General features: G+C 40.7%; 1 protein-coding gene across 1 annotated transcript in view; it reads left to right on the plus strand.

Annotated features, from left to right (window-relative positions):
* LOC121388191 (pregnancy zone protein-like) overlaps window positions 1-13,502 on the plus strand; it is a 94,877-nt gene that overhangs the window by 8,659 nt on the left and 72,716 nt on the right. Inside the window, exons 2-3 of the mRNA XM_041519462.1 lie at window positions 864-1,021; window positions 7,285-7,455. Coding sequence (XP_041375396.1) covers window positions 864-1,021; window positions 7,285-7,455 — 329 coding nt within the window. The remainder of the gene's footprint in view (window positions 1-863; window positions 1,022-7,284; window positions 7,456-13,502) is intronic.

Genomic DNA, 13,502 nt, shown 5'->3' on the forward strand with positions numbered 1-13,502 from the left:
GGGACATACATTTTGAAGATTATGCTTGGAACACATGTGTACTGTTACATACAGTCGATCTGACTTTGGATATTTGCATAATTTGTCTACAAATATTTGCCATGGAATGTGTCTGTTATACGGTGTTTACTTCAGATAAAGTTTCATTAGAAAATCTGGTTCTCCCATCTACTGTTGTACTGACTGTACCATTCATGACACAAGTGTGTTAGCCTACGTCTTTATCTTCCAGTGTTTATAGTCTTAAAATTGGAAGTTGAATTGTTGCAAAACAAAACTAAAATCACAAAACAAAACTAAAAGCACGGGAAATGGTAAAAATAAAGTCTGCATAACAGTATCTTTAAAAGTATGGGGGCAGGGGGAGAGGGGGTGGGGGGTAAGGGAGGCCTGGGTTCAGAATACCACATGCTGTGCTACTAATATATTAACTCGAAGGTTAATTTGAGTCGATCTGTTTCTTGTCCGAAGGGGTCTGTCTTGTCTGGGGTTAATTAAATAAACCCATCTACCTTACAGCTGCTTTCACGACCATCAGTGTGTCAGCTCATTAGGCCAGGGATACTAATTAGACATTGCTAAAACTTTAATTGACGTAACCCTTGTTCCTTGGTGTTTTATACCAAAAGCTGTCCCATTATTAAGCTATTATTATTGTTTTATTGTTTATAACATGAATGGATCTCTAAAAATGTTTGGCCTACATTGTATGTGTGTATGTAGGCCTACTTTACTCGTTCTAGATGAGGAATATTAAAATGCAAAATTTTGTAATGCCTTGAACAAAACCTGTGGCTACCTTCTGATATACCGAATATTTAAAACAAGATATAAAACATCCAGATCTAATTTGCGTTTTCCAGTGGCTACCTTCTAACAATACCGAAGATTGTGCAGGCCGGGGCGGACGAGACGTTCTGTCTGACACTTCATGGGATCGAGGAGGATGCAGAGTTCACGCTCAGTCTCGTCCACAAGGAGAAGGATGACGAGTTTGATTACACATACACATTCAGAGAAGGTCTGTTCATAGACTCTCTCTCTCTCTCTCTCTCTCTCTCTCTCTCTCTTTCTCTCTTTTTGTCTGTATGTCTGCCTGTCTCTCTAACTCTCTTTGTATCTCTTTTTTTCTGTGTGTCTCTATACTCTTTCTCTCTATTTATCTGTCGATCTGTCTGTCTGCCTATCTAATTTATAAAAAAATATTTTAAATATTTTAAGGCAAATTACAAAATGGAGACCTCGAGAACCAATGTTAGCAGACATTTTAGGAAAACGAATAAGGCAATTATAATGTCTTGCAATCGTGTTATAAGTTGAGAAAATGAATGGTTATAATGGTAAACAGATATCCTGAAAGATATTTATGTTAAAACATATAAGGACCATATATTTTTGGCATCGACGTCCCAAACTGCGTTCACTTAACGACAAAAACACGAATACGATATTTACGGAAATAGGCCTACTATTCTACATTTTTCATTTACGATACGTGAAAGAAAATAGATTGCAATCAGTTAACATAAAACATCAACAATGTTGACGTAAAACGAATCCATTCTAGCAAAAAAGTGCAACACCCTCCGGTAAACAGGAAAGAGTGCGACGTTCAGGCGCATGCGTTTGCAAAAAGTACATCACATGTGCGGTTCGTCATTTTCCATTTTTATCTGTAAAGAGAGCTTTACCAGCAGATGCCGTGACAATAACCAGATACCATTACAGTTGAGAACAGACAGAAATAGTTTTTAATATTAAGTTTTCTTTCAAATTACATTTACAGTCTTTGAAAATAATAGAAAGAAGGTATAAAGAAATGTGCCGTGACGTTGTTTATGAGTTGGTTAAGTTCAATCTTACTTTCTTTGCTCGTTTTAACTTTATTTTTACGAACATTTTTATGAATATGACAAACTTTCTACATGCAAAAGTCTAAATTCGTAAAAATAATATTCAAATGTACGTACTGTTGCGCACAAACGACGCAACCACCGAAACGGGAACCTCGCCGAAACGGCAACGGACGATAATATTGTTTCCCCAGTTTATGTTAGGGGCCGTCCATAATTTTCAACGTTTTTACAAGTGTACAAAGAGTACACTTTTGACCACTCCTCCCCCTCCTAAAAGTGTACATCCCTGAAATGAAAAATGCTTATCAACATTTTTAATTTTAAAAAAAAGAAAGGTGTACGCTGGCCCTTTTACCCCCCCCCCCCCCCCCCGCGTACAGTTAGTACGCTTGTGAAAATTATGGACGGCCCCTTAGGTTGTGTTTTTCGTCCATTTTTTTGGTTTGTTTTAATTTTTACATTTTACTTTGGTTCTGATCGAGAGAAGCAATTAATTATACTACACCGCCAGTCTTCACCTTTGCCTAGAAATCCCAGGGAGAAATCTGACTTCCTTCTTGTACCATTGTTGTACTAGAAAATGTCTGCTGACTCTGTATTTGCCAATCTTCTGATTAGCAGTAGACAATTTTTTATACATGCCTATAAAATTCCAGACTGTCTTTTGTTAAGTCAAACTGACATTCGGATGGAAATAAAACACACAGTGAAAATTTAGTGCTATAAACGGTGATCATCAGATTTGATTGAACCCAACAGGGCTATTACAAGTTATTACAATGTCGTTGAAATTCATTATTGCTCAAACTCATTAAATGAATTGATTTTCTTGAAACTTGGGTCAGATAGACAACCGTTTGCCTCACAGCATTGAGAGGGTTGTAGAGGCAGCCAGCATGTTATGGTTCACCACCATTAAATAAGACCCTGCACGTTACAGTTTACCACCACTAGATAAGACCCTGCATGTTACGGGTTATCACCACTACATAAGACCCTGCATGTTATGGTTCACCACCACTAGATAAGACCCTGCACGTTACGGGTTACCACCACTAGATAACACCCTGCACGTTACGGGTTACCACCACTAGATAAGACCCTGCATGTTACGGTTCACCACCACTAGATAAGACCCTGTACGTTACGGTTCACCACCACTAGATAAGACCCTGCATGTTACGGTTCACCACTACTAGATAAGACCCTGCACGTTATGGGTTACCACCACTAGATAAGACCCTGCATGTTACGGTTCACCACCACTATGGGTTACCACCACTAGATAAGACCCTGCATGTTACGGTTCACCACCACTAGATAAGACCCTGTATATTATGGGTTACCAGCCACTAGATAAGACCCTGTATGTTATGGGTTACCACCACTAGATAAGACCCTGTATGTTACAGTTTACCACCACTAGATAAGACCCTGCACATTACGGTTCACCACCACTACATAAGACCCTTCACGTTGCAGTTCACCACCTCTAGATAAAACCCTGCACATTACGGTTCACCACCTCTAGATAAGACCCTGCATGTTACGGTTCACCACCTCTAGATAATACCCTGCATGTTACAGTTCACCACCACTAGATAAGACCCTGCACGTTGCAGTTCACCACCTCTAGATAAAACCCTGCACATTACGGTTCACCACCTCTAGATAAGACCCTGTACATTACAGTTCACCACCACTAGATAAGACCCTGCATGTTATGGTTCACCACCACTAGATAACACCCTGCATGTTACGGTTCACCACCTCTAGATAAGACCCTGCATGTTACGGTTCACCACCTCTAGATAATACCCTGCATGTTACAGTTGACCACCACTAGATAAGACCCTGCACGTTACGGTTCACCACCTCTAGATAAGACCCTGCACATTACGGTTCACCACAACTAGATAAGACACTGCATGTTATGGTTTACCACCACTAGATAAGACCCTACACGTTACGGGTTACCACCACTAGATAAGATCCTGCATGTTACGGTTCACCACAACTAGATAAGACACTGCATGTTACGGGTTACCACCACTAGATAAGACCCTACACATTACGGGTTACCACCACTAAATAAGACACTGCATGTTACGTTTCACCACAACTAGATAAGATACTGCATGTTATGGATTACCACCACTAGATAAGACACTGCATGTTATGGTTCACCACAACTAGATAAGACCCTGTATGTTATGGTTCACCACCACTAGATAAGACCCTGCACATTACGGCTTACCACCACTAGATAAGACCATGCATGTTACGTTTCACCACCACTAGATAAGACCCTGCATGTTACTGTTTACCACCACTAGATAAGACCCTGTACGTTACAGTTCACCACTAGATAAGACCCTGTATGTTACAGTTTACCACCACTAGATAAGACCCTGTACGTTACGGTTTACCACCACTAGATAAGACCCTGTACGTTACAGTTCACCACTAGATAAGACCCTGCATGTTACTGTTTACCACCACTAGATAAGACCCTGTATGTTACAGTTCACCACTAGATAAGACCCTGTACGTTACAGTTTACCACCATTAGATAAGACACTGTACGTTACGGTTTACCACCACTAGATAAGACCTGCATGTTACAGTTCACCACCACTAGATAAGACCCAGCACGTTACGGTTCACCACCACTAGATAAGACCCTGCACGTTATGGGTTACCACCACTAGATAAGACCCTGTATGTTACGGTTCACCACCACTGGATAAGACCCTGCACATTACGGTTTACCTTCACTAGATAAGACCCTGCACGTTACAGTTCACCACCACTAGATAAGACCCAGTACGTTACGGTTCACCACCACTAGATAAGACCCAGTACGTTACGGTTCACCACCACTAGATAAGACCCAGTACGTTACGGTTCACCACCACTAGATAAGACCCAGCATGTTATGGGTGACCACCACTAGATAAGACCCTGCATGTTATGGGTGACCACCTCTAGATAAGACCCAGCATGTTATGGGTGACCACCACTAGATAAGACCCTACACGTTACGGTTCACCACAACTAGATAAGACCCTGCATGTTATGTTCACCACCACTAGATAAGACCCTACACGTTACGGGTTACCACCACTAGATAAGACCCTGCATGTTACGGGTTACCACCACTAGATAAGACCCTACACGTTACGGGTTAGCACCACTAGATAAGACCCTACACGTTACGGGTTACTACCACTAGATAAGACCCTGTATGTTACGGTTCACCACAACTAGATAAGACACTGCATGTTACGGGTTACCACCACTAGATAAGACCCTGCACATTACGGTTCACCACCACTAGATAAGACCCTGCACGTTACGGTTCACCACCACTAGATAAGACCCTGCACGTTACGGTTCACCACCACTAGATAAGACCCTGCACGTTACGGTTCACCACCACTAGATAAGACCCTGCACGTTACGGTTCACCACCACTAGATAAGACCCTGCACGTTACGGTTCACCACCACTAGATAAGACCCTGCACGTTACGGTTCACCACCACTAGATAAGACCCTGCACGTTACGGTTCACCACCACTAGATAAGACCCTGCACGTTACGGGTGACCATCACTAGATAAGACCCTGCATGTTACGGGTGACCATCACTAGATAAGACCCTGCATGTTACGGGTTACCATCACTAGATAAGACCCTGCATGTTACGGTTCACCACCACTAGATAAGACCCTGCACGTTACGGTTCACCACCACTAGATATGACCCTGTACGTTATGGGTTACCATCACTAGATAAGACCCTGCATGTTACGGGTGACCATCACTAGATAAGACCCTGCATGTTACGGGTTACCATCACTAGATAAGACCCTGCATGTTACGGTTCACCACCACTAGATAAGACCCTGCACGTTACGGTTCACCACCACTAGATAAGACCCTGCATGTTACGGTTTACCACCACTAGATATGACCCTGTACGTTATGGGTTACCATCACTAGATAAGACCCTGTACATTATGGGTTACCATCACTAGATAAGAGCATGCACGTTACGGTTCACCACCACTAGATAAAACCCCGCAAGTCAATGCGATTTGATCGATAGGCGCTTTGCCGTTTTTATGTGTAGCTTTATGCTTTATGATCAAACAAATTGATCGAGAATCGTTTGTGTTGTATTATTAAAGAATAATCCATATTAAGGTAATTACAGTGTACAATGTAGAGCTCTTTCTAAGCTGTGCTTTCTTTGTACATGGTTTGGTGGCAGATATCAGTGATTTTACATCAGTTGGTTTTATTATTATATATTTTATTACTAACAATCTAATTGACAAAACCATTATTGTGATCATAATTGCATCTCTGCACGAGGCAGTAAAAAAGTAAAGTTTGTTTTATTTAACGACACCACTAGAGCACATTGATTTTTTATCTTATCATCAGCTATTGGACGTCAAACATATGGTCATTCTGAATTTTTTTTTAGAGGAAACCTGCTGTCGCCACATAGGCTACTTTTTTACGACAGGCAATAAGGGATCTTTTATTTGCACTTCCAACAGGCAGGATAGCACAAACCATGGCCTTTGTTAAACCAGTTATGGATCACTCGTCGGTGCAAGTGATTTACACCTACCCATTGAGCCTTGCGGAGCACTCACTCAGGGTTTGGAGTCGGTACCTGGATTAAAAATCCCCTGCCTTGACTGGGATCTGAACCCAGTACCTACCAGCCTGTAGACCGATGTCCTAACCACTATGCCACCAAGGCCAGTCTGCACAAGGCAGAGTCGAAAATATATTTTTACAAGATTGTGATTGTTTCCACCAAATGCTGTCAAATGGCTTCATCAGGGTCATATATAAGGGGTAAAGTTCCCACCAGAAAGTTTTTAAAATGTGTGTAATAATAGGTGTGCTTTTTGTGTATTACTGTGCCTTGATACTTTCGTTTAGTAGCTATTTATTTAATCCATAGGCATCAGAATTGTGTGTGTGTGTGTGTGTGTGTGTGTGTGTGTGTGTGTGTGAGAGTGTGTGAGAGTGTGTGAGAGAGAGAGAGAGAGAGAGAGAGAGAGAGAGACACACACAGAGACAGACACACACACAGAGACAGAGACAGAGAGACAGACAGACAAGGGAGGGGAGGGGCTCAAGCTTTTTCAACTCTGAAGCTAATTTGGGTTTGGAGCAATGCCTCTCACTTTTCCCCCGACTCTAAAGCTGAGGTGGTCAGAATATGCATTCACTCCATTTGAAAGGTGATTTAATATCTCTCCCCCCCCCCACCCACCAGGTGCATTGTGGGAGAGGTTCAGTGGTAAAAGTAAAATATTTTCTTCTTTTTTAAAAATATTTATATATATTTTTAACATCTTTACACATTATGTTAATCACGATTTGATGTCTGCTATTACAGGTCTGAGTAAGTGTGAGACGTTTCCGGTCCCAACCCAGCCCGGGACGTACGAAGTGGCGCTGAAGAATGCCACCGACGTGATATCTGTCGTCCGGGAGATTGAGGTGAAGAGTGGGAACCTCATCACCCTCATACAGACAGACAAACCCTTCTACCGGCCAGGAGAGGCAGGTAATCACACAGTCAGGTGTCGGGGGCGGGTCTAACAATTGTTAATAGGGGGTGTCTGTAACACTGACGTGATATCTGTCATCCGGGAGATTGAGGTGAAGAGTGGGAACCTCATCACCCTCAGACCGACAAACCCTTCTACTGGCCAGGAGAGGCAGGTAATGACACAGTCAGGTGTCGGGTGTCGGGGGTGGGTCTAACAATTGTTAATAGGGGGTGATATCTATTATCCGAGAGATTGAGGTGAAGAGCGAGTCTCAGTTAAAGTTTGTTAAACGACACTACTAGAGCATATTGATTTTCGATAGTAGACTATTAGATATCAAACATTTGATAATATTTACATATAGTCTTAGAGAGGAAACCTGCTACATTTTTCCATTAGTAGCAAGGGATCCTTTATAGGCATTTTCCCATGGAAAGGACAGCACATACCAGTCTCATGTTTCAAAAAGTCAAAATTAAAGGCACACACCATAGTTTGAACTCATTATAAGTTTGGCTAATCTACAAACTTGTAACACATTTGGATATAGTTACAATAGATTGAAAATAAGTCTGATGTTAAAAGGGATAAATACACTTTAAAATAAGACTAGGGCTTGAAATTAGTGATGACACCAACAGCAATTGCCATCAATGATATATAAATTGCCGTGAGTCAGGAGCATCACCAACAGAACTCTTAGATAAAAATGACTGCCGTCAGTAAAACTCCTCAACGACAGCAAAATGAATATACCTGGTGTACATTATTTGCCAGTATTTAAAGGGACATTCCTGAGTCTGCTGCATTTTTAAGATGTTATCGACTAAAAGAGACCTTTTAACGATTGTAATTACATATCAAATATATTTTTCTGCATAACATATTTGTGTCTGTATATTAAATGTGTTTCTGATCGTTCTAATATTTGTACTAGGTTAAATTTCATCTTATTTCCTAAAATATAGTTTTTTCGTACATATGTACATGTATGTACGTATGTAATTATTTGAAGATAAAATTTAGTTTGGACTTCTTACAAATATTAAGAAGACCAGAAACACATTGAATATACAGACACTGCTATTCTAAACAAGAAATATTTTATTAGTTGGAAACATCCTACAATGCAGCAAGCTCAAGAATGTCCCTTTAACATTTGGACATTTTGTGTTTAAATATCTCAGACACCTTTGTGTTTAAATATCTCAGATACCTTTGTGTTTAAATATCTCAGGTACTTTTGTGTTTAAATATCTCGGGTACCTTTGTGTTTAAATATCTCAGGTACATTGTTGTACCTTTGTGTTTAAATATCTCAGGTACCTTTGTGTTTTAAAATATCTCAGATACCTTTGTGTTTTAAAATATCTCAGGTACCTTTGTGTTTTAAAATATCTCAGGTACCTTTGTGTTTTAAATATCTCAGGTACCTTTGTTTTTAAAATATGAAAAATACATTTCACGCTGTTAAAAACCTGAGGATGACCAAAAACACTTCGGATATACGGAAACCGATAATCTAAACAAAGTAATGTCTGATTTCACTTTTTAAAAAACACTTTAATAGTGAAAAATATACCATGGTGTTTAAAACAATAGCGCCAGCTGTCACTTTAAAGTTAATGTTTGTAATCTTTAACAACACCACTAGAGCACATTGTTTTATTTACCAGCGACTAATGGATATGAAAGATTTGGTAATTTTTAACATGCAGTCTGAGAGGAAACATACTACATTTTTTCATTAGCAGGGAGGGATCTTTTATATACACTTTCCCACAGACAATACAACTTGTACCTTTGACCAGTCTGGGAGCACTAGTTGGAGAGCACTGGTTGGGGAGCACTGGCTGGGGAGCACTGGTTGGGGAGCACTGGTTGGGGAGCACTGGTTGGGGAGCACTGGCTGGGGAGCACTGGCTGGGGAGCACTGGTTGGGGAGCACTGGTTGGGGAGCACTAGCTGGGGAGCACTGGCTGGGGAGCACTGATTGGGGAGCACAGGTTGGGTAGCACTGGTTGGGATGGAGGAAAAGCCCAATCAGAAAATAAGTCCACTGGAGTGGTTTGATCCAATGACTCCCATCACTTCAGGTGAATGCTCTACTTACTGAGCTGAATCCCGTCTCAGGGACAAATCCAGGGGGCAGGTCTAAGAAGGGTAATAGGAGGTGTTTGTAACATTGATGTAATGTAGTTAGAGATGCACATGCACCTGTATTTCCAGGTAGACCGACATCTCCACCATTCTCCATTTTCTAGTCAAAGCATCGCCATTACCATGTGACTGATTTCTAAGCACAGAACTACCTTCCACTGGTGACTGTACACCATTCATAAGACCATGAGTTTAACAAAATGGGAATCAGATCACCAGTGCATGTAGTTCTAATCAAATTGTGGTAGGAGTAAATCAATATATAGATGTAATTACCGTAACTGTGGACCTGCATCAATGTTTGATTAGTAAATACGCCTTCTTTCTGCTAACAACAGTGATAATGCCTGTTAGATTTTATTAACATACAACTACAACTTGATATTACTCCTGGCACTCCCGTCCCCTCCATTCCCCTCCCCTCCCCTCCCCTCCCCTCCCTTCCACTCCCCTCCCTCAAGCCCACACTCACCACTATAGAGAATGGTGGGGCAAAAATGTATTAACTGTTCTGGACTTCCTGAGGAAAAAGTGGCATTAGAGATTTATTGATGAGAAGTAAAACAAGAAATGAGACGGGAGAATGGAATGGAGAAAAGGAAATGCCATACCGAACAGGAACCACTGAAACGTAAGGCAGTGGATGAAGGGATGTATTTTAATTAGATAGATGGAGATCTGCTTTGAAAGGAAAGTAATGTCAGTTTAATGATTCTTCAACACATTGATTCAGGCTTGTAGGAACAACATGTGAACTTGTAGGGAATCATTCTCTAATGCGGGGAGGGGGGGGGGGGGGGCACAAGCCAGATTTTAAACTTTATTTATACAATGATAGACAAAACAACATACATTTTTGTTGATTGAGGGTACAAGCTCCTCCACACGACCATCCCCCTTGCCAATCCCACCTTGCACCCCATCCCCATCCCCATCTTGCACCCAATCCCCACCTCGCACCCAATCCCCACATGGCACCCCATCCCCAACTTGCACCCAATCCCCACCTTGCTAATCACACTGTTTGTAATAAATCAGACGACAGGTTTATCAAAAGCTGTGATATTTGCTATTCTGTCTGTGGGATGGTGCATTTAAAAGATCCCTTGCTACTAATGGTAAAATGTAGCAGTTTTTCTCTCTTAAACTACCAAATGTTTGACATCCAATAGCCAATGATTAATAAATCTATGTGCTCTAGTGGTGTCATTAAACAAAACAAACTTGTTTGTGGCCTTCTTCAAGTCATTTACTTTCAAAATGCAACTTTGACCAACATGTATAAATTTAAATCCACACGCCTCCCTAGAAAAAATAAGTATCGGCCCCTGAGAGGTTATTTTGGGGGATTTTCTTTTTTTTAACATTGTATTAGAGAACTCCTAAGACCTATAAAAAACTGAGATATGTTTTCAAACTTTAACTGGGTTAGAAAACTAGTGTTGTGCATCCATTACACTAAGATATTGTTCACTGGGTTAGAAAACTAGATGGTGCATCCAATATATGATATTGTTTTTCTAGATGTTGTGCATCCAATTTGCTGCCACATGTCACTAAGATATTGTTCACTGGGTTAGGACTAGATGTTGTGCATCCAGATTTGCTGCCACATGTCACTAAGATATTGTTCACTGGGTTAGAAAACTAGATGTTGTGCATCCAATTTGCTGCCACATGTCACTAAGATATTGTTCACTGGGTTAGAAAACTAGATGTTGTGCATCCAATTTGCTGCCACATGTCACTAAGATATTGTTCACTGGGTTAGAAAACTAGATGTTGTGCATCCAATTTGCTGCCACATGTCACTAAGATATTGTTCACTGGGTTAGAAAACTAGATGTTGTGCATCCAATTTGCTGCCACATGTCACTAAGATATTGTTCACTGGGTTAGAAAACTAGATGTTGTGCATCCAATTTGCTGCCACATGTCACTAAGATATTGTTCACTGGGTTAGAAAACTAGATGTTGTGCATCCAATTTGCTGCCACATGTCACTAAGATATTGTTCACTGGGTTAGAAAACTAGATGTTGTGCATCCAATTTGCTGCCACATGTCACTAAGATATTGTTCACTGGGTTAGAAAACTAGATGTTGTGCATCCAATTTGCTGCCACATGTCACTAAGATATTGTTCACTGGGTTAGAAAACTAGATGTTGTGCATCCAATTTGCTGCCACATGTCACTAAGATATTGTTCACTGGGTTAGAAAACTAGATGTTGTGCATCCAATTAGATGTTGTGCATCCAATTTGCTGCCATGTCACTAAGATATTGTTCACTGGGCATTAGAAAACTAGATGTTGTGCATCCAATTTGCTGCCACATGTCACTAAGATATTGTTCACTGGGTTAGTTAGAAAACTAGATGTTGTGCATCCAATTTGCTGCCACATGTCACTAAGATATTGTTCACTGGGTTAGAAAACTAGATGTTGTGCATCCAATTTGCTGCCACATGTCACTAAGACTATGTTGTGCATCCAATTTGCTGCCACATGTCACTGTTCACTGGGTTAGAAAACTAGATGTTGTGCATCCAATTTGCTGCCACATGTCACTAAGATATTGTTCACTGGGTTAGAAAACTAGATGTTGTGCATCCAATTTGCTGCCACATGTCACTAAGATATTGTTCACTGGGTTAGAAAACTAGATGTTGTGCATCCAATTTGCTGCCACATGTCACTAAGATATTGTTCACTGGGTTAGAAAACTAGATGTTGTGCATCCAATTTGCTGCCACATGTCACTAAGATATTGTTCACTGGGTTAGAAAACTAGATGTTGTGCATCCAATTTGCTGCCACATGTCACTAAGATATTGTTCACTGATATTGTTCACTGGGTTAGAAAACTAGATGTTGTGAAAACATGTTGTGCATCCAATTTGCTGCCACATGTCACTAAGATATTGTTCACTGGGTTAGAAAACTAGATGTTGTGCATCCAATTTGCTGCCACATGTCACTAAGATATTGTTCACTGGGTTAGAAAACTAGATGTTGTGCATCCAATTTGCTGCCACATGTCACTAAGATATTGTTCACTGGGTTAGAAAACTAGATGTTGTGCATCCAATTTGCTGCCACATGTCACTAAGATATTGTTCACTGGGTTAGAAAACTAGATGTTGTGCATCCAATTTGCTGCCACATGTCACTAAGATATTGTTCACTGGGTTAGAAAACTAGATGTTGTGCATCCAATTTGCTGCCACATGTCACTAAGATATTGTTCACTGGGTTAGAAAACTAGATGTTGTGCATCCAATTTGCTGCCACATGTCACTAAGATATTGTTCACTGGGTTAGAAAACTAGATGTTGTGCATCCAATTTGCTGCCACATGTCACTAAGATATTGTTCACTGGGTTAGAAAACTAGATGTTGTGCATCCAATTTGCTGCCACATGTCACTAAGATATTGTTCACTGGGTTAGAAAACTAGATGTTGTGCATCCAATTTGCTGCCACATGTCACTAAGATATTGTTCACTGGGTTAGAAAACTAGATGTTGTGCATCCAATTTGCGGCCACATGTAACCCTGACAGAAATGACTCAATGGAATTCATCTCTTAAACAAAACACGCTTGGTCTTCAAGACTCTTTATATAATTTATTGATTCTTATATTCTGTTCCAAGACGTCAGCTAGTGTATTAGTTACTTCCCCGGCCTCAGTGGTGTTGTGGTTAAGCTATCAGACTTAAGGTGGGAAGGTACTGGGTTCTCACCCCAGTACCAGCTCCCACACAGAGTGAGTTTACCGACTCAATGGGTAGGTGTAATACCACTACACCGACTTCTCTCTCACTAATTATTAATTGACAGACAGACAAGTTAGCTAAGGTGTGTGTGCTTTTAATTGGATAGAAGCACAAAAATAAA

Source organism: Gigantopelta aegis, chromosome 2 (genome assembly GCF_016097555.1).
Source record: "Gigantopelta aegis isolate Gae_Host chromosome 2, Gae_host_genome, whole genome shotgun sequence".
NCBI lineage: Eukaryota > Metazoa > Mollusca > Gastropoda > Neomphalida > Peltospiridae > Gigantopelta > Gigantopelta aegis.